This window comes from Typopeltis vanoorti, chromosome 19 (assembly GCF_054136105.1).
Source record: "Typopeltis vanoorti isolate ZY-2024b chromosome 19, IOZ_Tvanoo_1.0, whole genome shotgun sequence".
Taxonomy (NCBI): domain Eukaryota; kingdom Metazoa; phylum Arthropoda; class Arachnida; order Uropygi; family Thelyphonidae; genus Typopeltis; species Typopeltis vanoorti.
This window is the reverse complement of record NC_143567.1, coordinates 38887360-38912543: the sequence shown is the minus strand read 5'-3', so window position 1 is coordinate 38912543 and position 25184 is coordinate 38887360. Positions and strand designations below refer to the sequence as shown.

The 25184-nt window shown below is 35.2% G+C and overlaps 1 protein-coding gene across 1 annotated transcript in view; it reads right to left on the bottom strand.

The window, feature by feature from the left end:
- Positions 1-2166: 2166 nt before the first annotated feature.
- Positions 2167-25184, bottom strand: part of LOC150096009 (cell division cycle 5-like protein) — a 205591-nt gene continuing 182573 nt past the window's right edge. Inside the window, exons 14-15 of the mRNA XM_090409677.1 lie at positions 17183-17311; positions 2167-2510 (exon numbers count right to left, since the gene is read on the bottom strand). Coding sequence (XP_090265803.1) covers positions 2394-2510; positions 17183-17311 — 246 coding nt within the window. The 3' untranslated portion in view covers positions 2167-2393. The remainder of the gene's footprint in view (positions 2511-17182; positions 17312-25184) is intronic.

Here is a 25184-nt window from a genome sequence, read left to right as displayed (position 1 = left end):
CAGTAAAAAGTGCCTTAGAAGACAGAAATATAAGATCTGATAATGTTGGAGTCTTGACAAGTAACAGACTTATTTGAAGGAAAATTGTGGATAGGAAGTTAGTAATGATATAAATTTTTCATGTAGTACTATCATATCAGGGTGATGCCTTATCACCTAATCTCTTCACATCTACTCTGGACAGCATCATTCGAAAAATTGACATGAAAGATGGAATAAACATTGATGGTGAAATAATAAATATCCTATTATTCGCCGATGATGTGGTATTGATATCTCACTCACCCAAACTCCTAGAATCAATGCTGAATAACATAAGCCAAAACTGCCAAAAAATTGGATTGGAAATACACCCTGACAAAACAAGATGGATGAAAAACAAATACTGTAAAGATCATACAATCACTCTAGAATCTCACACCATCGAAAACGTTGAAGAATACATCTACCTTGGCCATTCCATAAAAAATGAATAACGATATATCAAATGAAATAGCAAGGAGAAAAAGAGCTGCTTGGATAGCCTTCAATAAAATAAAATCAACAATTACCAACCAAAACATAGATATAGACATAAGAGCCCATCTTTTCAATAGTCACATCTTACCAGCATTAACTTATGGCAGTGAAACATGGAACACAACTTTAAAAGAAGAACAAAGTTTAATAACAAGTCAACGTGCAATAGAAAGAAGAATATGCAATATAAACAAAATAGACCACGTAAGACACACAGAACTCAGGAAGAAGTCTGAACTCACAGATATAATAAAAACAATCTACAACAGCAAAAGAAGATGGGCAGGACATCTCGCCAGAATGAGAGACAACAGATGGACAGTCAGAGTTGCAAACTGGTATCCGAGAGATACCAAAAGGAAACCTGGAAGACAAGCCTTAAGGTGGGAAGACCCAATGATTAAGAAAGTTGGAAGAAAATGGAGAAGAAAATCCCAAGACAGGACAGGAATAGCTGGACTCTTTATGACCTGCAGTCATGGAGAAATCCTGACTGAAACCACAGGTCCATCAAGGTAATCAAGTACTATCATATCCTATATACTCTTTGAGGGTATATATCAGGAATTTGATGATGACGATGAGATTAGGATGCAACAGTTTGTGAGGGCTGTGAAGGCACGCGTCTGCTGTAATCCTGTGAGAACACAGATAGCGATGTCACGAGAGATAAACATTTCGCAGAGAATGATGTCACATGTACTAACTGAAGATCTGGGGATAAGAGCTTGCTGTTGTTCTACTGGACACTTTCTGACACCACGACTTATGTTGCAGAGGGTGATAAATAAAAGCAGTTCTCTGGTAGTATACGAACAACAGACACAGAGATATCCTCTTCACAGATAAGATTTTCATCATCTCATCTGTGAAGATGAGATGTTATCATTGAAGAGTCATTTAACTGCCAAAACAATTGGGTATGCCCCAGATGGTCACATAGCATGTGCCATCACATCCTGGAGTCAGAAGGTCACCATCCCAGTCAGTAATGGTTTGGTGGCAGGTGACATATCGGGGGGGGGGGGGGGGGGGGGAAATCCAAGTTGCATTTCTGTGAGAAAGGGATCAAAACCTCTGCCAAAGTGTATCAAGACACTGTACTGTAACCTGTGTTTTCATGGCACCTTGTTTCATGGTACACAGTAGTCCTTCCAACAGGACTCAGTCTGTGCTCACATAGCAAGGACCACACAATAGTGGTTGGAGGCGAATGTGCCCAACCACATATCACTATCTGATTGGCTGTCTGGAAGTCCTGATCTGAATCCGTTGGACTTCAACCTGTGGTCAGAGCTTGAGAGAGTAACCTGCAAGAAATGACGTCCCAGCACCAGCAGCGCCTGATGGTGGATTTAAAGCAAGCAGTGGCAGCTTTCTGTTTAGGACTGCATGAAGGCAAAAGGGGGGTACATTTCAAACATTAAGTGCTGCTATATGCATCTAAAGTCATCAAAATGAGAAAGAAGCTATATAAATTTTAATGCTTGTGAAGAAATCAGTTTTTTTTAAAAAAACAAAACAAAACAGAGTGAGTCAAAGGAATGTGTATATGTACATACATACATTTTTGTATGTATGACTATTATGCAAAGCAATAAAATTTTATTGGCTTGCACATATATTAAAAAAATATTCACAGAACAGTAATTTTGAGACTTTTTTATTTTTAATATTTTAACAGTTCTATTTACAGAAATACAATAATATATCAAAGCATCAGCGACAATGCTTTACACACTACATCAATAACAATATGGAAGAATTATTTTCATTATGCAACAGAAAAATAACACCATAGAGGAAATTGTAGCGGACCTCATCACACAAAATATACAAAAACAACAGGTGTATATTAACAAAAACAAATATATTCAGTTCATACTGTCTACTTCTTCTTGTAATTGATCTCGCTTCTGTATTAATTCTTCATATCGTTTCTGGAGCATTTTTTCTCTTTCTACTTGTCTATTAACATCTTCAGTTAATGACTGAAATATAAATTCATGAATGTATTAATTGAAACTCTTTCCTCTCTACTTCATCATTATTTTTATAAATACACTCACATCATCTCCTCTAAACTACCAAATACTATTTAGACTACTGTTCCACGATACAAGGTATGTTTACATCAAACTTTTCTGGCCACCCATGGGAGTTATTTCCACCTTGTTCCTTAGAGATATATTTCCATTAATTTTATTATTATTGGTCTTCCACCAGGACTTAAGTCTTACTAGGGTGGAATCACCAAAATTCATATTTATACCTTGACAGCATATGTAACTACTACCACATATTCATAGTAGGTTTTATGTTTGTGAGGGGGTTAAAATGAGAAAAACAAATAACTCAATAGTGACAAAATACGAATAGCAAGTGAATGATGTTCTGAGAAAGCACCACTGTAGACCAAATGATATACACGTACTTCACCACCAACATATAGATTGGTTTGTATTTTCTCATATAATTTAATTACTCTTTTTTCCTCCCTACATACAAATTTATATACAAACATATAAACAAACTAACAATACTAGCAGTCCCGATTACCTTACCTAATCTTAATTTACAGATTGAATAATAATAGATCAAGGAGTAAACCTTGTGGCACACTGCTGGTTACCTTAAATTTTGCAGACTCACATCCCCCATTTACTTGCAGCATATCAATAAAATTCTTGTGGGTTGTCTTTAGCTAGCAGAGTCAGTTTCTTTTAATACTCAGACCTAGCTTTCTATACAATAGTTATGACTCTTCTGGCCTGCTGCTTATAATTTTCATAACTGACATCATCCTCTAATAAATTTAGTTTAATCCTTTATCCAAGTGAGAGTAAACAAAGTTTGCACCTGAAAATATCTTCAGGACCTTTGACATCATCCTCAACCACAGTATTCCTTCCACATTATTTTTTTCTTATGAATCTCTTGCTTAATTAGATTACACATCCATTTCAATCCTACTCTATTTATTCTTGGTACTCTAAGGACACATTTTGATATTTAATCATTTAAGTATTTTTTAAATACTTCTCATGCACAGTCAATATCCTTCCCATCCAAAGACTGATACCATGGCACAGAACCCAGCATACTTCTCAGGTATTCATAATTTCCTGCTTTGTAATTCGTCACATAAATTTTTTTTAAATAGAACATTCATCAATTTAGCCACTTCCCAAGTAAGTACTACATGTACTACTGTCACCAACTGGAGGCAGAATAGGGACATCTTTAACTAAAATCTCCTCTGACACTACAATCAGATCTAACGCTCTTTAATCTCATGTTCTTTTCATCACATTCTGCTTGAGGAATAAATTCAGTTTCATTTTTCTCATGAGATTTCACAGCTACCCAATCAATGTTTGGATAATTAATGAAACTCATTTCTCATCTACCTTGTTTATTTGATACATTTCATCATCACTAGCAACCAATTCACTAGGTCTGTAACATCACCCCACTACGTATTTCATATTGTTAGATTCTACCTCATACCAAATGGCTTCAAACTCACTATTACATGAAAAACTTATTAGTATTGCAGTCATAGGTCTCAACTATAATGGGATTCAACTCGTCTAATCTAATATCATTAACTGAACATCTCCCTTCTTCTCCTATCCTGTCTGTTCTTCCTAAAAATAGTGTAGACTTTACACTTGATACCAGTTAGCATATCTGCCTCTGATTGCCAGGTCTCACTAATGTCTGCAATATGAGGTCCCAATGCATATCTTACCAGAAAAATACAAAATCTTATAAAAATTAATAAAAAAAAAATAGAACAAAAAAATCCTTAGCCTACTCATGGCATTAAGAGTACTACAGGCTTACGTTTCTTGAGGAATATTCAGTAGGGATATTCTTCAATCATTCTTACATTCAGTTTATTTTTTTTTCTTTTCACAGATGGGTACTATGAGAGCTTTGCTCCAATCATCAACTCTGATCAGGCCTTCTGATTATGCAGTGTGGTACTGTAGAAATTTAAGACCTCCATATTTGAGCTCTGGTTGAATATTATCTACTCTAGCTGCCTTTCAACATTTCAGATTTTTGATTTGTTCCCCCCCCTCACCTTACATGTTGATATATGCTCCTGGTTGCATTCCTCGTGAAGGCAACTCAACTGCCTTGCTGTCACTGCTTGCTTCATTTAGTAGTCTTTTAAAGTAAACCACTCCAGGCATTGAATATCTTTAACTTCAGTTTTCTTGTCATCTTTATCTTCTTTGATTCCTTTTACAGTGCTCTTTACTCCAATTCTAAGATTTTTTCAATAGCCTCCAAATGATTTTGCCATCTTCCTAATATTTATTTTCTATGTTTTTACTAAAGCCCCCAACTTTTGTTTACTAGTTTCATGCATCACTTTGCTTTCTTACATTTTTCTCTGTATTCTCTGAGAGCACAGCTGAATTACTTGCTAAGAAATTTTGATATGCTTTCTTCATTTCCTTGACTGCCTCTAACTTCTTGAGTTAGAGGCAGTCAAGAGGCCATCATAAATCCTTGGAAATAACCTCATTGCATGCCTCAAGAAGGAATGGTTTTGACTTTATGGATGGATGGAGTGAGTCTGAGGGAAGAATGGATTTATATACCTATACCAGCCACTGAATTAGAAACCGTTATGAAGATGTATGTAAATGTCACACAGTGTATATGTAGAATACTAGGTCATGTGCATCACACCATGTGTTCTAGGCAACTATTTAAGACTGCTGGTCAGTAATTGTCAATAGTGTTGATCACAATGGGAAAAACAAAGGATTTATTGCAGGTGCCCATGTGGCTGGAGTCACAATTGTGAAAATGGCAGAGCTGACTGGTTTCTCAAAAGGTGAGATATCCCCAGGTGTTTAATCAGTGGAGGAACTGTGATCCTAAGACAGTCTGTCAGGAAAAAGATTGCCATTGTCTGAGCAGGCTTGTACACACAAACAGAACTTCCTGTGTGCAGCACCTGACCACTGAACTTTGCACAGGGAATTGAAGAGGATCGGTATTGGCAGTCACTAAAGAAGGTCCAATACAGTATTAAATAAAAGTTTCTAATTCATTGGTCGGTATGGGTAAGAGGGACAGTCCATACTTGAATATGTTTGATAATGGAAGCCTGAAGAAATTTTTATTATTATTTTTTTTAATTGGTATGAGATCTAATATGAAAAGTTGAGGAAACTAAATCATGATGGAAGGAATGGTGAGAATATACAATAAGAAGCACTAAGTTATGCATATGTGTTAATGATATAAATGAGCATGACCATGGAGATGAATATGATGAAAAGATGATTGTATGCTCATCCAGTTAACAAGCACACAATCCTTATGTACAAGGATGTCTGCACACATGAGGTATTAGATATAAATAGAGATTTGCAAGTTGTGCAACTGGATCATGCAGACTACAGGTGTGGGTATACAAAAAAAAGAGCATGGAGGTAATTTATGTTTAGATACAAATGCCAGGAGTATCAGGAAGAAAGGGGCAGAGTTTGTTGCCTTGGTAAATACTGTACGCATTAGTAAGACCTGACTGAAATGTAAAGGATACAGCATTTTTTAGAAATGATAGAACTAAAGTGATTGGTCTGTGCAACAGTCGCAATTGTGCACAACTGAATGTATCTGCAGGTTATGCAGATACAGTCAAGAGGGTGCAAAGAAAAGTGTTATATTCCACAATCCCAATGATATTGGTACTGTGGAATATAAATTAATTAAGAATAGATTGATAATTTGTAGACACTAGAAACCAAATAAAGAGTGGTGACATGGTAGAGATTGACAAACTTCTGAGAAAGAAGGCATCCTTGGAAGTTGACAATACAGTCAAGAATCAATGAGATTTTTTTTTCTTACAGAGCAAATGCATAATTGAAATGACTTGCTGCCTTTGGAGGTGGTGAGTGTAGGTAGTGTAAATGAATTCAAGGAAAGGTATGTTAGCTGATGTGTAGCCTTCCTCTAGGAGGCCCTTACTCTGTAGTAGTAATAATAATAATAACAATAAAAAATAATCTGAAATTACAGGATTAAGTAATTTAGTGTCTGTGAAATTCTTTAATTTCACAGACACTAAATATGTGTCTAAATATTACTGCATTTATTAATATTACTTCATCAGGATTTAAATATATATATATATATATATATATAACTAACATGGAAGGCATCTCAAGCATTAACCTCCCAAATGGCCAGGACGTCTATAGACATCCAGCTAAATAATCTGGATATGATTCAGTCCACCTTGAAAGAACAGGGATAAGAAGTGCAATTTGACCGTCATGTCCATTAGAAGGTGTGATAAACCCTCACACTGAAGAGAACAGTTAATCAGATTATCTCACGTTCACAAACATAGAACAAGAAATGCACTTTCTTGTTCTATGCTGGGTAACTAGTAACTGGATCTTAGTTATATTGGATAGACTAAAAATATCGAAATTATTTATATTTTTATTTTCTCTTTTTATTGTACAATACAATTTTAATGTCTAGACAAAATAAAGATCCTTGCATAATTTCTTCACTTAAATATCGCCTTACCTTGGAGAACCAATTTCGTTTTTAATTTTTCTGCACTAATTTTTTTCTAATTGCTTACTCGACAAAACATTTTCTTTGTTCTCGAAGAAATTAATTCACGATAATTATTTGAAATATTATTTAAAAAAAAGAAAAGAAAACCGGCTGCTGATGTTCCAGATTATTTTATTTTTGTTCAAAATCATCGAAATCGAATAATACTTCTCAGATTTCCTTTAGGATGTGCTTGATCGACTTTGCTTTATAGAGAATAACATGAAATTCTTTAATCATATCACTAAATTTTTTCTTTATATAGTAATCTACTGTTCTTTGTACTTTCACTTTCTAACTAAACCATAAATTTATGGTTTAAATTTATATGTATATATTTTCTGCATAATTCAGATATTATACTCCAATTTTTAAAGTAAGCGATACATTTGCTTATATTTTATCATTCGAAATATGTGTATCAATATCAAATGTATCAAATGTGAAATTTCATTTCCATATTTTTACAATAGAATTGAACTTTATTTTGCCTTTGATAGTTTAACCTTCCCCGCCTGTTGCATCACTATCACACATCCAAAAACTGTTATGAAACATAAATACAGTTTTTATTTAATTCGTCATTTTTCTCTAGTAATTGTTCCACATAACTTAAATTTTTCGATACAGAATCTATGTGGTGATTATTATAAATCAGGAAATTATATGATATTCGGTAATTTTAAATATTTTAATATTTAAAATCACTGTCATCCTACAAATGCAATATCAGAATAAAGATGGAAAAACCAAACAAGAAATTTCTGCCTGTAAAATATTCAGATATTGCTTGAGGCTCTTTAGTGTGCTGCCTGCTGTGCATGTTCTATTGTTCTGTTTCTCAGTGGGGGTTAGAGCTCATTACTTTTATTACATTTTCACCTTGCCAACACTCAACATCGATGTGATATGGGTTTCAAAGTTAATATATTAATATAATATATTACAAAGTTTTGTAATAAAAATTTCTGCTTCAATGAAGTTTGACAGAATCAACATTATTACCACCTTATTTCTGTTTCTAGTGTGGGAGAAAAATGTCCCTCTTATAATTATATCAGATGTTATAATGGCAAAAATAGTAAGAAAAAATCATTTGAACTTTCTCTTCAAAACACAAAGAAAAACATTGTAAATTCAGCCAATGAAAAAGATAATACTACATATTTTTCTTCTGTTATCTGATTTTTTTACTTGTAGTAAAAAGAAGAAATCACTGCATATAGCATGAAGTATGCAGGAGGGAAAAAATCTGGAAATTGGTTACATTATAACAATTGAGAAATCATGTCAGAAAAAACGTAAGATCTAATATCAGCAGACATAACATTTTCTTCAAGGTTAGATAACTAAAGTAACTAAACCTTTGCTACTATTTTACACTAAAATGAATGGGCATGTTCCCCAAGTGATTTACGTTTGTAATAGTTGTCTTGCGAACGATTTATAAAATAAATTCTCTGAAATATCTGCAGATTGAATAGGTCTATACCTCCCCCTCCAAAAAAAAAAAAAAAAAAGAAGAAGAAGATTATGAAATGCATATGCACCTTTTCTTTTAAAATAATTCAAATCCTCTTTTTCAAGATAATTGTATGAAATAATTTACTTATAATTTTTAGATAATAAAAGTGAAACTGATCATTATAAATTAAGAAATTATTTTGGCATAAATAATGTATCAGAATGTAAAAGAAATGTCAGTATTTCTGTTAAGATATCTGTAATCAACAATTGAAAAGGAAACAAGACATTCTTGATGTATTCTGCACTACAGCTTGAGGCACTTTAGTGTTCTCTTTTCTTTCTCAATAGCACTGAGAGTAACAAGCCTTTAACTTTTCCTCCACCTATGAAGATTTTAAGTATTTCTAAGATGTAGATTATTTCAGAAATAGCAACCAGCAGCAGAAGTAGTAATATTTAGATTTTTTTAAAGACAAACAAACAAAAATAATACTACTGAACTTTCTTTTGTGTGGTATGCATATAAACAATTTCGCATGGTGAAAATACAGCATATTATTTCTAAAATTTCAAATAATTTCAGCAGACAGTAGAACAGCTGATTTTAGATTGCAAATAAATAGTACAGAATTAGAAGCTTCATGGTATCTGATTGCCATATTTCTTTTTTTCAAAATGGTAAAATGAAGTAATAGATTTTGAATACTGTCTAGAAAAGCTTACAATCCTGTAAAAATTTAGAGTAGTTATGCAATTGAGTTCCAGGAGAGGGAGATAAGCATTAGAAAATCTTCAAAATGAGCAAAATTTTTGAATCATTCCATATATGATATTTTTCATATTATATTTTCAACATATCTACAAGGATATGCACTGGATATTATCGTAATGTGCATAATACAAATAAATAAATAAATAAAAGACGAAGGCGGAGAATCACTGCTAAAATACCATTGGATATAAATTTTTGATACCAAAAAGACTCATAATCGGAAACCGAGTAATGCAATTTAACATTTGTTGTTCATAAAGACAAAATAATAATAAAATAAAAATCGTTTCTAAAACTGTAATGTGATGATCCATATAATAGTGTTCGGCTAAGAATGAAAGCAAAATATTGAAATAAATAATATTTATTTCAATAAATATTATTTAAAAATATAAATATTTGACATAATATTTTCAAAGCAAATATTTGAAAATTCTGAAATTCGAAAAAAATAGTTTCTATATTATAAGTAAGGTGAAAGAACAATCAGTGCAACTCTTCAAGTGCACTGATTTGTAGAATAAAATACACCAACTTTACTATTACTAAATAGATTCATTGCAAAGGCCGGTTGGTGGTCATTTCAGGATTGATTATTTTCACACATGTGAAATTCGTTTCAATTTTTGGGAATAGACACAATAAATCATTTCCGAGGCAAAAAGGTCAAATATCTTAGGACAGTAGAGGAAATTTCAAGCAACACAATAGACGTAAAGACAGGGGGACACAAAGGTCACTCACTAACAGTTAATCCAGTAATGGCTCTAGAATAGCCATAACAAGGTTAATGGCATGATAAAAGGTAGAATGTGGATGAAGTTTTGATCCATGAAAAAAGCTAGGGAGAGTTGACTATTTCATCCACCTCAGCCGGTTGGAGGGCTCAAAAAGTGCACACTCAGTATACCATCATGTCTCATCCAATTGTCTGGATATTTAGATATGCTTTAGTGTAGCTCAAGTCTCTGAGATCCTTTTGTTAAGACCTTCCACACATCATGAAACTTCATCCTCCTATAGTACCGATTAAGAGTACTTTAAATAGAATGACTTCTGTTTAACTCTTTTGTTACTTCTGAATAAATAACATTCTGCTCTGAACAGAAAGCAAATGTTAATGGGTATTTAGATGACTGCAGTAGTGACAGGAATTTCATAATGGTTTTAAATGCGACTTCCAGAATCATTTCGCAAAAATAATTGAATGTCATAAGAGACATGTTGGTAATATGGAATTACAGCTGTTCCTCAATATGTAGTAGGAGATGAATTTCAATGCTTATGAGACCACTGCACTACTTACTGAAGGCCTAAAGTAGTTTGAAAAAGTTCCATGTTTTGTCTCTAGAGCAGCGTTTCCAGACTATGCAAAAAATAAATAAAAAATACAAAACATTATAAAAAAATTAATAAAAAAAAAATAGAACAAAAAATCCTCAGCCCACTCATGGTACTAAAGTACTATAGGCTAACAACCTTTCTGTGAGAACATAAAAAAAAATGTGGAAGGTTCTAGATTATGATAGTTCTCGAAGAGCATAACAACCAAATTCCTAATAGGTGACTTTGAGTGGTGTACAGGATATTCTGATGCCAACAATTTTCACCCAAATTACTCTGCAACTGTCAGAACTCTAATATTGTGTTTTAATAACATTTCCTTTTCAATTCTATTTAAGTAAAATAGAATATCATCTGCGATTAGCTCAACTCATATATTCCTGACAGTTGAGGACTGCACACTGCACTCTTCATCATGAACATTGTCACACTCTTCTTTAAACAACTGACACCATTGCCTAATCCTACGGTCACTCATTACATTAGGACTATAAACCTTACACAGTCATTGGTGAATTTCTGCAGGACGATTGTTTTTTGCCAACAAAAACAGTATCACACCACAAACTATGCAATTGGTAGGATTTTTTTTTTTTATCATAGCACTCATTATAAATTATTTGTAGAAGACAACCAATGATAGGGTGCTTAAGAGTCAAAGCTGTATAACTGAGAGGAGACTTCCACATAGCCTTTAAAGGAATGCGGAGAACCGACCAGGGCTTCTGACCTAATGTCCAATCCTCACCTTTTCGTGGTGCACCCTGTTGGGTATCTACCTGGATACTGAACGAACTAGGATGGGCTGGCAATTTGGGATTTAGCCGACCAAATTGTATTCTTATTGGCTTAAACCAATATACAAATGATGGTACAACATGACAAAATTTCATGCCGGCTGGGGGGATCGCCCGGTTAAACAAGGCCCCTGTTGTTTTCACCAGGGAACCAAGGTGAACAGCGAAAAGTCAGCTACTGGAATAAATCTGAAAGCACACCCAACTCAACATCACCAGACTTCAAGATCGGTACAATCAACATAAGAAGCCTGAATGGCAAAGAAATGGAGCTAGCTGAGGAATTAAATAAGTACCAGATCGACATAATAGGGGTGACTGAAACAAAAAAGACCAAAACTGGTGAGATCTTTCTGACCAATAAATATAAAATGATATATTCAGGCAATGACAATCAAGGCAAAGAAGGAGTAGCCATAGTATTCAACACTAAATACGAGGCTAATCTTCTTGAATGGCAGGCAGTGTCAAGTAGTGATGTGGACAAATATAAGAATGGGGAACTGGACAATGACTTATTTGTGCCTATGGTCCCACAGAAGGTTCTACTAAGGTAGAAGTGGAGGAATTTTTTGATGCTTTAGAAAAAGCAACTGACACAATGAAAAAGGAAAAATTGGTCCTTGTTGGGGATCTAAATAGCAAAGTATGAAGTTATTGTCAGACATACAAAAATGTTTTGGGAAAATTTGGAGAAAATAGCAAAGCTAATAATAATGGCAAATACCTGTTGGATTTCTGCTCAGGACATGGACTGATTATTACTAACACCATGTTCCAACATAAAAATGTGCACAAATTCACATGGAGAGAAGAGGCAAGGAATAAGAAAAGTCTCATTGACTATGTAATTGTTGATAGTGATGTTTGCTCCCTGGTGCAGGACACCAGAATGTACAGAAGATTTGAAATTGGAAGCGATCACTATTTAGTCTTGAGCAGGATAAAATTGAATTTCATATTGAAAAGAATGACATGTAAGAAAGTTTTAAAGTGAATAAAAGTTGAGCAGCACTCAGATGTGAACTGTAGAATAAAATACACAAAGATTATTGAAGAAACAATGAAAGAGTTTTAGAACAGGAACCAAGCCTTGGAGATTCAGTGGCAAACCTTAAAGAAAATCCTGATTGATTCAGCCAGAGAGGCATGTGGTGAGGTTGTCTGCAAGGATAGAAAAATAAGAACTCCAGGGTGGACACAAGACATTAAAGAGGCAGTGAAGGAAAAAGAAGAAAGCATATCAAAAGTTCCTGGCAAATAAGTCAGCTTGTGCTCTGAGAGAATACAGAGACAAATGTAAGAAAGCAAAACACTGTAAAACTAACTAAACAAAAGTCATGGGAGGACTTTGGCAAGAACATAGAAAATAAATATCAAGAAGGTGGTAAGATATTCTGGAGGTTGTTGACGAAGCTTAGAAATGGAGGAAAGAGTGCTGTAAAAGGAGTTAGAGATGATAAAGGTGACATGAAAATGGGAGAAAAAGATATCCTTGAAGTATGGAGTAATTACTTTGAAAAATTGCTAAATGAAACAAGCAGTGATAGCACAGTGGTAAAAAAACAGTCAACGGCCATACAGTCAGGAATACATACTTGAAGTAGAAAAAACCAAAAACTTGAAATGTGGAAAGGCAGCAGGAATAGATGATATTCGACCAGAAATGCTGAAGTATGGTGGTATAAAAGTCTTACAGTAGCTGCACTACATAGTTTAGAAGGCCTGGACAGAGGGACGAATTCCTGATGATTGGAGTAGAGCTCTAATAGTACCCATTTATAAAAGGGGAAATAAAAGCGAATGTGAGAATTACAGAGGTATTTCCCTACTGATGGTTCCGGGCAAGATATATCCCAGTATACTTGAGAAATGGTTCAGAAGAATTGTGGAAGAAAAGCTTAGTGAAGAACAAGCTGGATTCAGGTCAAATAGAGGCTGTCAGGATCAGATCTTCACTTCACAACAATTAGTTGAGAAAGCATGGGAATATAACAAAGATCTGTATTTAAGTTTTGTCGATCTGGAAAAGGCATACGACAAGGTGCCAAGAGAGAAGCTATTCAATAAACTACAGTTATATCTTGTTAATGGTGCATTATATCAAGTAATACTTAATCTTTATTTGAGTTGCAAGTCAGCAGTAAGTATTGAAGGAAGTACAGGAAGATGGTTTAATGTTAAATCTGGTGTGAGAGAGATGTACATTATCCCCTTTGTTATTCATTATCTATATGGATCACATTATAAAGGAAAGTGGTATTAAACATGATATCAGAATTGGAGATGTTAATGTCAGCTCTTTGCTTTATGCAGACGATGGTATACTTCTAAATAAATATGCTACAAGTTTGCAAGATTCCTTGACTAAATTGAATAATTGTTGTAATAGATATGGTATGAAGGTTGGCAATAAAAAGACAAAGACAATGAAAATAGGTAGAATCGTTGAAAATATCAACTGTGTTTTGAATGGGGAACCTGTGGAACAATTGAACATCTCAGCTACTTAGGCACGATTTTTACTGAAGATGGTAAATTAAATATGGAAATAGACAACAGAATCAATAAAGCTGGTATTGTAGGAAGTCAATTGAATAAATTCATATGGAATAAGAGAGAAATTAGTGGGAACACTAAATTAGCTGTATACAAGACAGTGTTCAAACCAGTTTTAACTTATGGATCTGAGAGCTGGGTCAGAAGTAAAACACTTGACCAAAGACTAGAGACCGCAGATATTAGAGTCCTGAGAAAGATTAGAGGCGTGAATAGATGGCATCAATGGCAATATCATATTAAAAACGAGGATATTAGGAAAGAACTTGACATTGTCAGCATCCAGGAATACGTTAGCAGAGCTAATCTCAGGTGGTATGGTCATATGAACAGAATGGGCGAGGAAAGATTAGCAAAACAAGTGTTCTTTGCCAGGTTGGCAGGAAAACGACCCAGAGGAAGACCAAGATATAGGTGGATTGATACGGCACAAAGTGCCTTAGACAATAGAAATATAAGATCTGATAATGATGTTGGAGTCTTGACAAGTAACAGACTGATTTGGAGGAAAATTGTAGATAGGAAGTTAGTAATGAGGTAAATTTTTGATGAAGTAATATCATATCCTGTACACCACTTGAGAGTACATGTCAGGAATTTGATGATGATGATAATGACAACCAATGATAACAGATTGAAAGCAAAATGGTCAACAGCTAGCTAATGAGTCACTGTATGCTACCACACATGCATGATCCCTCTCTGATATCTTATTTGGCAGTAAATTCTGAAGGGATCTTACTTTCTGGATGCACCTCATATTCTCATAACTGTCATATCTGTTGTCTCCAGTCTTTAATCAAGTGCTTCATTTCTATCCTAACTCCGAGACCCATAAGTTAAAATTGGTTTGAATACCATCTTATATAATGCTAGTTTAGTGTTTTGGCTAATTTCTGTCATTCCATAAAAATTTATTGAACTGACTTCACACTATACCAGATTAACAGTATGTCAAAAATCCCAGGTGTTCTTGATCCTGTAAGGACTGTAGTGGAAGAATGTATCCTCTAATAAATGAAAAAAGCAGTGACAACATGGTGGTAAAAAACACTCAACAGGAATGCCATATGGAATATATATCTGTACATGAAGTAGGAATATATATCTGTGCAATCTACAAAAAAGACAATAAAGCTGAATGTGAGAATTACAGAAGAATTTCTCTACTGAGTGTTCCTGGTAAGATTTATGCAAGTATTCTTGAGAAACGGCTAAGAAAAATTGTGGAAGAGAAGCTTGGAGAAGAACAAGCTGGGTTCAGGCCAAACAGATTGTCAGAATCAGATTTTAACTTTAAAGACAAATAGTTGAGAAATCATGGAAATATAACAAGGATCTGTATTTAAGTTTTGTAGATCTGGAAAAGACATATGACAAGGTACCGAGAGGAATGCTGTTCAAAATACTCCAGTTATATGGTGTAAATATATTAAGCAATGCATGGTCTCTATTTGAGATGTAAATCAACAGTTAGAATTGAAGGAGGTATAGGAAGATGGTTTGATGTTAAGTCAGGTGTGCAACAAGGGAGTCCACATTATCTCCACTGTCATTATCTATATGGATCATATTATGAAGGAAAGTGATATTAAACCTGATATCAAAATTGGAGATGTTAATCTCAGCTCTTTGCTTTATGCAGATGATGTTCTACTTTTAAATAAATCCAGGATTCCATGACCAAATTGAGTAACTGCTGTAGAAATTTGGCATAACAGCAATAAAAATAGACAGAAAATTGAAAACATCAACTGTATCCTGAAGATAAAGTTTCAAACATACACATTTCCCCATCAGACATATTAGTTAGCTTAGACATAATTTCTTATTTATCAATATTAGTGGTATTAAATCTGATATCAAAATTGGTAATTTGAATCTTAGCTCTTTACTTTATGCAGATGATGCGATACTTCTGAATAAATCCAGTACAAGTCTGCAAGATTCTCTGGTTAAATGGAATAACTGTTGTAATAAATCTGGTATGAAATAACCAATAAAAAGACAAAGACAATGAAAATAGTCAGAAACACTGAAAATATCAACTGTATCCTGAATGGTGAACCTATAGAGCAAGTAAAACATTTCAGCTATTTAGGTACAATTTTTAGTGAAGATGGTAAATTAAAATATGGAAAGAGACAACAGAATTAGTCAAGTTGGTACAGTAGGAAGTCAGCTGAACAAATTTATATGGAATAAGAAAGAAATTAGTCAAAACACTAAATCAGCTGTATACAAGAAAATGTTGAAACCAATTTTAATTTTTGGATTTGAGAGTAGGGGAAGAAATAAAACATTTGATCAAAGACTGGAGACCACAGACATAAGTTCTAAGAAACATTCGCGACTGAACAGATGGCATCAAATTCTGAAGGGATCATATTGAAGGGATAATGGCAGTATCATATTATAAACGAGGATATCAGGAAATAACACGATGTTGTTGGCATTCAGGAATGTGGTAGCAGAGTTAATCTCAGGTGGTACGGCCATTTAAACAGAATGGGAGAGGAAAGATTAGCTAAAGAAAGGTTTTTTGCCAGAATGGCAGGAAAAAGATCCAGAGAAAGACCAAAATGTAGGTGGATTGATACAGTAAAGATTGCCTTAGAAGACAGAAATATAAGAACTGATAATATTGATATGTTGATAACAGGCTAACATAGAGGAAAATTACTAATGGGAAGTTTGTAATGATGTAACTTTTCGTGTAGTACTAACATAAGATCCTGTTTATCCTCTGATGGTGATTTTAGATTGGCATCAAGTAAAGCAGACTTTTCAAAATGGATGAATGATGGGGCTCTATGGTGGAGATGCTTGCTAATTGATATGTATGACATAATTGTGCAGACATTCCAATATAATGGTTTAGGAAGCTAATATTCTGCTGTAGTATGTTAAGTAATTATGTATTCTTGATTGTTTGTGGTAGTTTATTTGAAATCACATGAGGTAACTCAAGTTTTATACTCCCTTTGCAAAACCATGCTGTTGGACATTTATTGTGCAATAGATGTTCTCATATTGTAGATAATGTAATGAAAAATGATAATGAATTCATAATATATTTTAAACTATGAGGAGGCAAAAAAGAAAAAAAAAAGCATACCTCAACTCGTTTTCTAATTGCCAAATCTTCATGTTCCTGAAGCGCTTTGAATGTTTTCAACTCAAGATGAGTTTGTTCCACTTGTTCAGCTGAATCCTGCAATTGCTTGATTAATGCTTGGGCTCGTGACTGGTAATAAAAAACAGTAAATGAGGAAAAAAATGTCAGTAGTTTTGAAATTTCTGCAAAACAGCTATTCTGCACAGCTAATGAATTGTGAGAAATAATTTCCATATGTACTTTGAAATGAGAAATTTGAAATTCTATATGTTTAAGTTAATTGAAATATGTATAATGTCTTTTCTTTCATACAAAAAAAAGTGTAAGTTTTGTTAAACAAGATTTACTTAATGTTAAAATATTTGACCCCTTCATCATTACAATGGGACAGCACCAGTGATGTCATATGATACAGTGGCAACTGATAAAACAATCTAAAAGCATTTAGGTTACATTTATAGAATCAATATAAAAAAAAAATTATAGATTTTGGTAAAACACAAAAAATCTATAATAATTATTTCTGAATTTTTAACTTTCTTGCATATTCCATCACTGGGTATGAAATAAGCCAATTACTGCTCTGTATACTACATATCTTTTATGTTATTATGTTGTGATTAGTTGGTAAGCCAGAGTGCTCTAAAGATAAAATGATGAGTGCATATTTTCTAACTGGTATATTCCATTACAACAAAATTAATGATGATAAACAAAACAGGGATTTGTAGTGACTGGCATTTTCCAATAGGCATGATAAGTAACGTAAAAATACAAAAAAATGATTTAACATGAAACGTCATAGAACTAACATTTGATATTTCACTTGGTGGCACTTTGGAATATCTTCATCTGTTCATTGGACATCCACAGATGCCATATGGTCACTCTCAGTGATGTACCACACAAGTCCTTGCCATGTGGTCCTGTTGTATGCCTTTCTGGAGGCTTCAACTCTGAAGATCAGTCACTACACACACACACACACACACACACACACACACACACACACACACACACACACACACACACACACACACCATCCATCTCATTGACGGTCTACTCCTTCCTCTTTTTCCAGGAATGTTATCTTCTATTACTGTTCTGAGAAGTCCTTCTTCCATCCTTACGTGTCCAAAGTATATTAACTTTCTTCTGTCAATATCCTTAAGAAGCCTTAAAGTTCTACTGATATTTTCTAACACCCATTTGTTTGTATGCCTTTCAGTATGATATCCTCAACAGTCTTCTGTAGCACCACATCTCAAAAGCAGCTATCCTTTTCTTCTTTAGTCTCCAAGTCTCACATCCATAAGCTGCTGTTGGAAAAACAACTGCATCCAAAATCCTCAACTTTGTTTCAGTGGAGATAAATCCATCCTTCCAGATTTTATACAAGTCTCTGACTGTTGTTTTAGCCATTTCTAATCTTCTTCTGATGTCTTCGGAACAGCAATTCTTCACATGGATCCCAGGTACTCAAATTTGCTGACTTACTCGATTCTTTCTCCATTATGGTACACTTATTTCTCAGCACTTGGGGCCTCAGTGGCTTCCCTGAGGCCCTAAGTGCTGAGAAATGTATTTGTATTTCCTTTGAGAACCATTATCTTTATCTTGCTAGGATTGAGCTGAAGTCCTCTGTTCTTACTGATCTCTTTAACTTTGTCAAAAATTTGTCCTAGTTCTTCTTTGTCATTACAGAGGAGTAGGGTATCAGATTACTGATCAATCTACCACCTATCCTAATTCCTGTCTTGAGCTCATCCAATGCTTCACACATGATGTTCTCAGCATAGATACCAAACAAGTGAGGAGAAAGTAAACACCCTTGCCTAACTCCCTTCCCAACCTGAAACCAATCAGTTAATCCAACACCTGTTCTCACTGTGGCTTCTTGCTCCCTGTACAAGTTAGCTATCAACCTGATAGTATGTTGAGGAAAACCCATTCTTTTCATTACTTTCCACAGTTTCACATGCTGAACACAGTGAAAAGCTTTAGAGTAGTCTAAGAAACACATTCATATAGGAAATCTAAATTCTTTATACTTTTCTATGATCTGTCTAAAAGGATCTCATCTCTGGTACCCTTACCTTTCCTAAAACCTGCTTGTATCTTGGGAATCTCTGCCTCAACTTTGGCCTCAATCCTACTGAATGATCTTCAATAAAATCTTGCTTACATAAGATACTAAACTAAGAGTTCTGTAGTTCTTGCAATCCTTCATATCTCCCTTCTTATGTAGAGGTATGAAAACTGACTTCTTCCAGTTTCTAGGATCCTGTCTCCCATGTCCTTGTAATCCATCTATGAAACACTCTTATCCCTACATTCCCTGTGGCCTTAATTAATTCTGCTGGGATTCCATCTGCACCCACCTGAGGCCTTATTGCTATTAAGCTGCTTAACTGCTCTTTGAACTTTATGCCTAAGTGGAGGAGGTAACAAAGCAAAGTTTTCCAGGTGAGAGAGATACTTCAAAATTTCTTTATCCACTCTGTTTTACAGTTCCTCAAAGTACTCTCTCCACCTGTTTTTGATTTCCAGTTCTTCTGTTAGTAGTGCTCCATTCCCGTCTTTGATGACATTCAATTTGGACTTAAACTTGTGATTTAGGTCACAAACTAAATGAAACATTCTTTTATAATTGTGCCTCTTCATCTGGAACTCTATCTCTTCACATTTATTAGCATAAAACTTTTTCATGTCCTGTTTGATGGCTCTGCGTCTCTCTGTTTTTCCAATTGCTTTCTTTTGATTGGTTCCCATGTTGAATCTGATATTCATGGGTCTCTTGGTCTTCTTGTTGGGCCAAGATACTTCTTGGCTGTATCCTGTATTATTACCTTGACTCCTTTCCAAAGCATTTCTGGTGAGTTCTCCTCTCCAAAAAATTATTCAACTGAGTTGATGTTTTTTCTAGGAATTAACACACTAGGAATTACTCTAACATCCAGTCTAGTGAGATGCACCTGATTTGGAAGTTTTCGGAGTCTTAGTCTTACTTTGGCTCTTACTAGCTGATAATCTGTACCACAGTCTGCTCCAGAACAAGTAGGCACATCAGAGATGTCTGTCTTCCATTGCAAGAGCCAGGATGTAATCAAGCTGATGCCTTGCCTTATCAATGTTAGGCAATGATGGACCACGTATAGGTCCATCATAGATGTTTCTTGAAGAAGGTATTGGGAATAACTAATCTGTTAGCATGGGCAAATTGCAACAGTCTTTCACTATTGGTGTTATGCTCACCCAGACCAAACATGCCAAACTCTCATGCCACTTATGCATTAAAGTCCCCTAAGATGTAAAGTACATCTCTCATAAGTAGTCCAAAACAGTCTGTTTTCAGAGAATTCCTCACTTTCTTCATCAGACCTATCCATGTGCGGTGCATAAACTACCATGATTGATGCACTGGTAGGATGAGTCTTAAGTCTAATACAAAGTATTCTGGAATGACTTTTAATGGGATTATATTGATCAAGTGCATATAATAAACAACTATGTTATACCAACTAGTTTCACCAACTAAGGCTGTTGGCATCTTCAGGGTACATAACTGATGTAAGGCACTAAAAAGTAAAAAACTGTTACAAACTATAATCAACCGATTCCAATTATATTAAACAAAGAACAGAGTGCGTACAATACATGCATAGAGCATGCATGATCTCACTTGTTATTTAGGAATGTACTATACTTGGCACTGTAATTCAGTTCTGGCGAGCTGAGAGAGATCTAATAAGGGTCTTCCAGATCAAGGGTAAGATTAGTCCTTGGTTCCTGTTAAGGTTTTGTATGCAGTGGGCAACTGTTGTGGCCTCTTTAAAAATTTGGGAGCAGAAATCCTCTATGTAAGGAATTGTGCTTCTGTCCCACTCTGTGGTATGGTTTGTTCTTGAGAAATGAAAAGCTAACCCCGATTTTTCTTCTCTGTTATTATTGATGTCACCTATGTGTTCTTTTTGCCTAATTTCAAGGCTCCTTGAAGTTTGGCCGATATAATTCAAGCCGCACGAGCAGGGTATGTTATAAACTACAGCATATTTGGAGAAAGGATGACTATCTTTTGGAGATCTTAAGAACTGTCTAATCGTTTCTGTGGGTTTAAAGGCCACTCTTATTTTATGTGGTCTAAGGAGTCTTGCAATCTTATTGGAAACTGTCCCTAAGTATGGAATGACGATGAAATTTCGCAACATTTCGTTGAGAAACTGAACAACATCTCTATCTCCAATACGGATCTACTCGCCAGCCTGGATGTTACATCTCTATTCACTAACATCCCTGTGGAGGAAGTCATCAACATTTTAGGAAGTTTGCTCCCACAAGACATTACTTCTCTGTTCCATCATTGTTTAACATCAAACTTTTTCTTATGGAATAAAACCATATATCAGCAATTGACTGGCCTTGCAATGGGTAGCCCCTCTCTCCATCTTGTGCTGATCTCTTTATGGAGGATTTTGAAAGTAAAATCTTATCTCAAACAGACCCTAAACCCACAGTATGGTGGAGATACGTGTACGATATCTTTATTGTTTGGAACCACACAAAAAGAACCTGTTCAGCTTTCTTAACAAAATCAACTCTCTACACTACAGTATCAAATTCACTCTAGAACTTGAAAAAGATAACCAATTATCATTTCTGGACACTTTAATTAAGAAGCTTCCGAATGGTGGAATCAACCTCTCAGTTTACTGCAAATCTACCAATACAGGACATTATTTACATTTCACTTCCTGCCACCACATTTCTCAGAAACTTAGTATTGTACACATGCTGAAGAACCGTGCCTCTCTCCTTACAACAGATCAACAAGACCTCAGGAAGAGCTATCCCTGATATCTAACAACCTTACCATGAATAGATTTCCTCGAAGACTTGTTCACAAGATACTTTTCTCTGAACCCCGACAAAGACAATGAGATGATATATGCTATACTCCTACCATTGTCATTCCATACTTAGGGACAGTTTCCAATAAGACTGCAAGACTCCTTAGACCACATAAAATAAGAGTGGCCTTTAAACCCACAGAAACGATTAGACAATTCTTAAAATCTCCAAAAGATAGCCATCCTTTCTCTAAATATGCTGGAGTTTATAACATACCCTGCTCGTGCGGCTTGAATTACATCGGCCAAACTTCAAGGAGCATTGAAATTAGGCAAAAAGAACACATAGGTGACGTCAATAATAACAGAGAAGAAAAATTGGGGTTAGCTTTTCATTTCTCAAGAACAAACCATACCATAGAGTGGGACAGAAGCACAATTCCTTACATAGAGGAGGACTTCCGCTCCCGAATTTTTAAAGAGGCCACAACAGTTGCCCACTGCATACAAAACCTTAACAGGAACCAAGGACTAATCTTACCTGTGATCTGGAAGACCCTTATTAGATCTCTCAACTCGCCAGAACTGAATTACAGTGCCAAGTATAGTACGTTCCTAAATAACAACAAGTGAGATCATGCACGCTCTATGCATGTATTGTACGTGCTCTGTTCTTTGTTTAATATAATTGGAATCGGTTGATTATAGTTTGTAACAGTTTTTTACTTTTTAGTGCCTTACATCAGTTATGTACCCTGAAGATGCCAACAGCCATAGTTGGTGAAACTAGTTGGTATAACATAGTTGTTTATTATATGCACTTGATCAATATAATCCCATTAAAAGTCATTCCAGAGCTTTTTGGTCAAGAAAATGAAACGTTTTTTAACAAAGTATTCTGTCATTAACAGGGTTATAACCAAGAAGGATTTTTGCCTGAACTGTCTTCAGAATCACAGCTACCTCATGATGCTTTGATTTGCCTCCTGAATAAACAACTAGCTTACCATCCTGTCGTTTGAAGTGACCGTCTCCATTCCATCTGATCTCTGTAATTCCCAGGATGTCAATTTTATACCTCTCCATCTCTTTACAGACAATCTCAAGAGTACCCATCTGTGGATCATGAACATTCCATGTGCCTATGTAAAATTCCCCTCTAAAATTAATCATATACCCTCTGTATTTCTCATTCACAATATCACTGATTTTTTTTTTTTGTTGAAGACTGTAATATACTTCTTGAACTTTGGAATAAGCTGACCTAAACATATGCCCCTTTTTTTTTATCCTTTTAAAAGTGATTTCCAACATAAATTTCCCAAATGAAATTTCACTAGCAGCAATCCCAAAAAAGTTTAATATCACTGAGAAACTCTTAAGTATTCTTTAGGTGTCCCATAACATGTCTTTTTTATTTGTATAATACTGGACATGAGCAACTGTTTTCTAATGACTACAGCTAAAAGCCAAGATGGCAGCAACAAAGCCCAATGATGGCAAAGTGTTCTGGGCATAGCTAATGCAGCACAGCCAACGAGCACTGATAACTAATGATACTATCAAGTGTCACAGCTGTAGACTAGAGATCAGGTCACAGACACCAAAAAGGCCTTATATGCAATTTTTGTTGCCAATGGTCAGCATGCTCACTGCATAAAAATCGACAAATTGGCACATAAACTTCTTATGAATCTGAACTAGCCTTTCTTATTCCCCCTGCACCTCCTTCAGTAAAACAGTTCCTGAACTTAGGAAAAAGTTCCAAGCTTTCAATATTTCAAACTAGAACAGAACCATGATTGGCACCTTGATGAAAAATCACTTGCCACCAATACCAGACAGCTCCATAGCCTTACTGTGTCAATGGGGCACAACTCAATCAAAGCCAAAAATAAAATATAACACCATTACGTTCAACTTCCATACTAAAAGTGGCAAAATGCTGAAGGAAGACATCACTAACAGAACTAATAGACAAAGTAATAAAAAAATTCTGGTTCAATTGCAGGACACACCCATGACTGGTGAGAGTAACCTGTGAGTCAGAACTAATAGCAACTGTGAATAGTCAGTTCTCCCAAATCTTGTATGTGAGCCCAGTCTAACCTTACCTTCAGCCAACATGAACAAGGACATTTAACTTCACCACCAACTGGAAGAAAAACAGCAAAGCAGTGACAAAACATGGAACAATGTGTTGCTAATAGTGAACTTGAAACCAACAAGTACTGCATAAAGAAAGTGTGTGTGTAATTCACTTTACAAATGTACATGGGTTTCAGTTCCAACCACAATAGTGTCTACTTCCATCTCCAGTTTGCAAGATCCCACCTGCTTTTCCTGACAGAAACCCAAATTTCAGTCTCTCCAAGCACTACTCATCTCAACTTCCCCAAATACGCACTCTTTGACTCCTATGGGCTCGAGTACATTTCTGCATACATTTGCTTTGATATAATGCCAGAGAGCACTCAACTTAGAATCTCCCAATCATGATCTATTTTTGCTGAAAATCACTCTGTTCAAATTCATATGATGTCTATATTGCTCTTACAATGCTACCAACCACTCTGAACTTTTTGGCTTCCCCTCCTTGGAAGTCGGTGTTCTTCAGTCCAACTTTCTCAGCAGGGAGGTTATCTTCCTCAGTGATTTTAAAATTCACAATATCAACTGGCTTTTCTTCTCCAACTGCATAGACCAAGCAGGTAGTGATGCTGAGATATTTGTCATTGCAAATGACTTTATGCAAATTGCTCATATATCCAGCAGAGTACGAGATAATCCAAACCACTCTCTAAAAACACTGGACCTCCTCCTCACTAGGTGATCCTTCTAAATATACTGTGAAGGATGAATCTCTTTGGCAATTCAGACTACAAACTTATCACTTCCCCCACCAACATCCATACAGCCTTCTCAACCAAGAGTAGTCTGGCATTATAAGAATGCCATGTGGGATGATCTCTAGGAGTTCTATGCTTCATTCCCTAGGCTAGATTATGCTTTTGGCTGTCCCAATCCAAGCAAATGCACTAAATACATTATTGAAGTAATCCTCTTCAGTATGGAAACATACACTATGTTGACAAAAGTTTTTGGACACCTTACATGCAATGCAAATTTCAGATCCTATCAAATGTAAATATTCA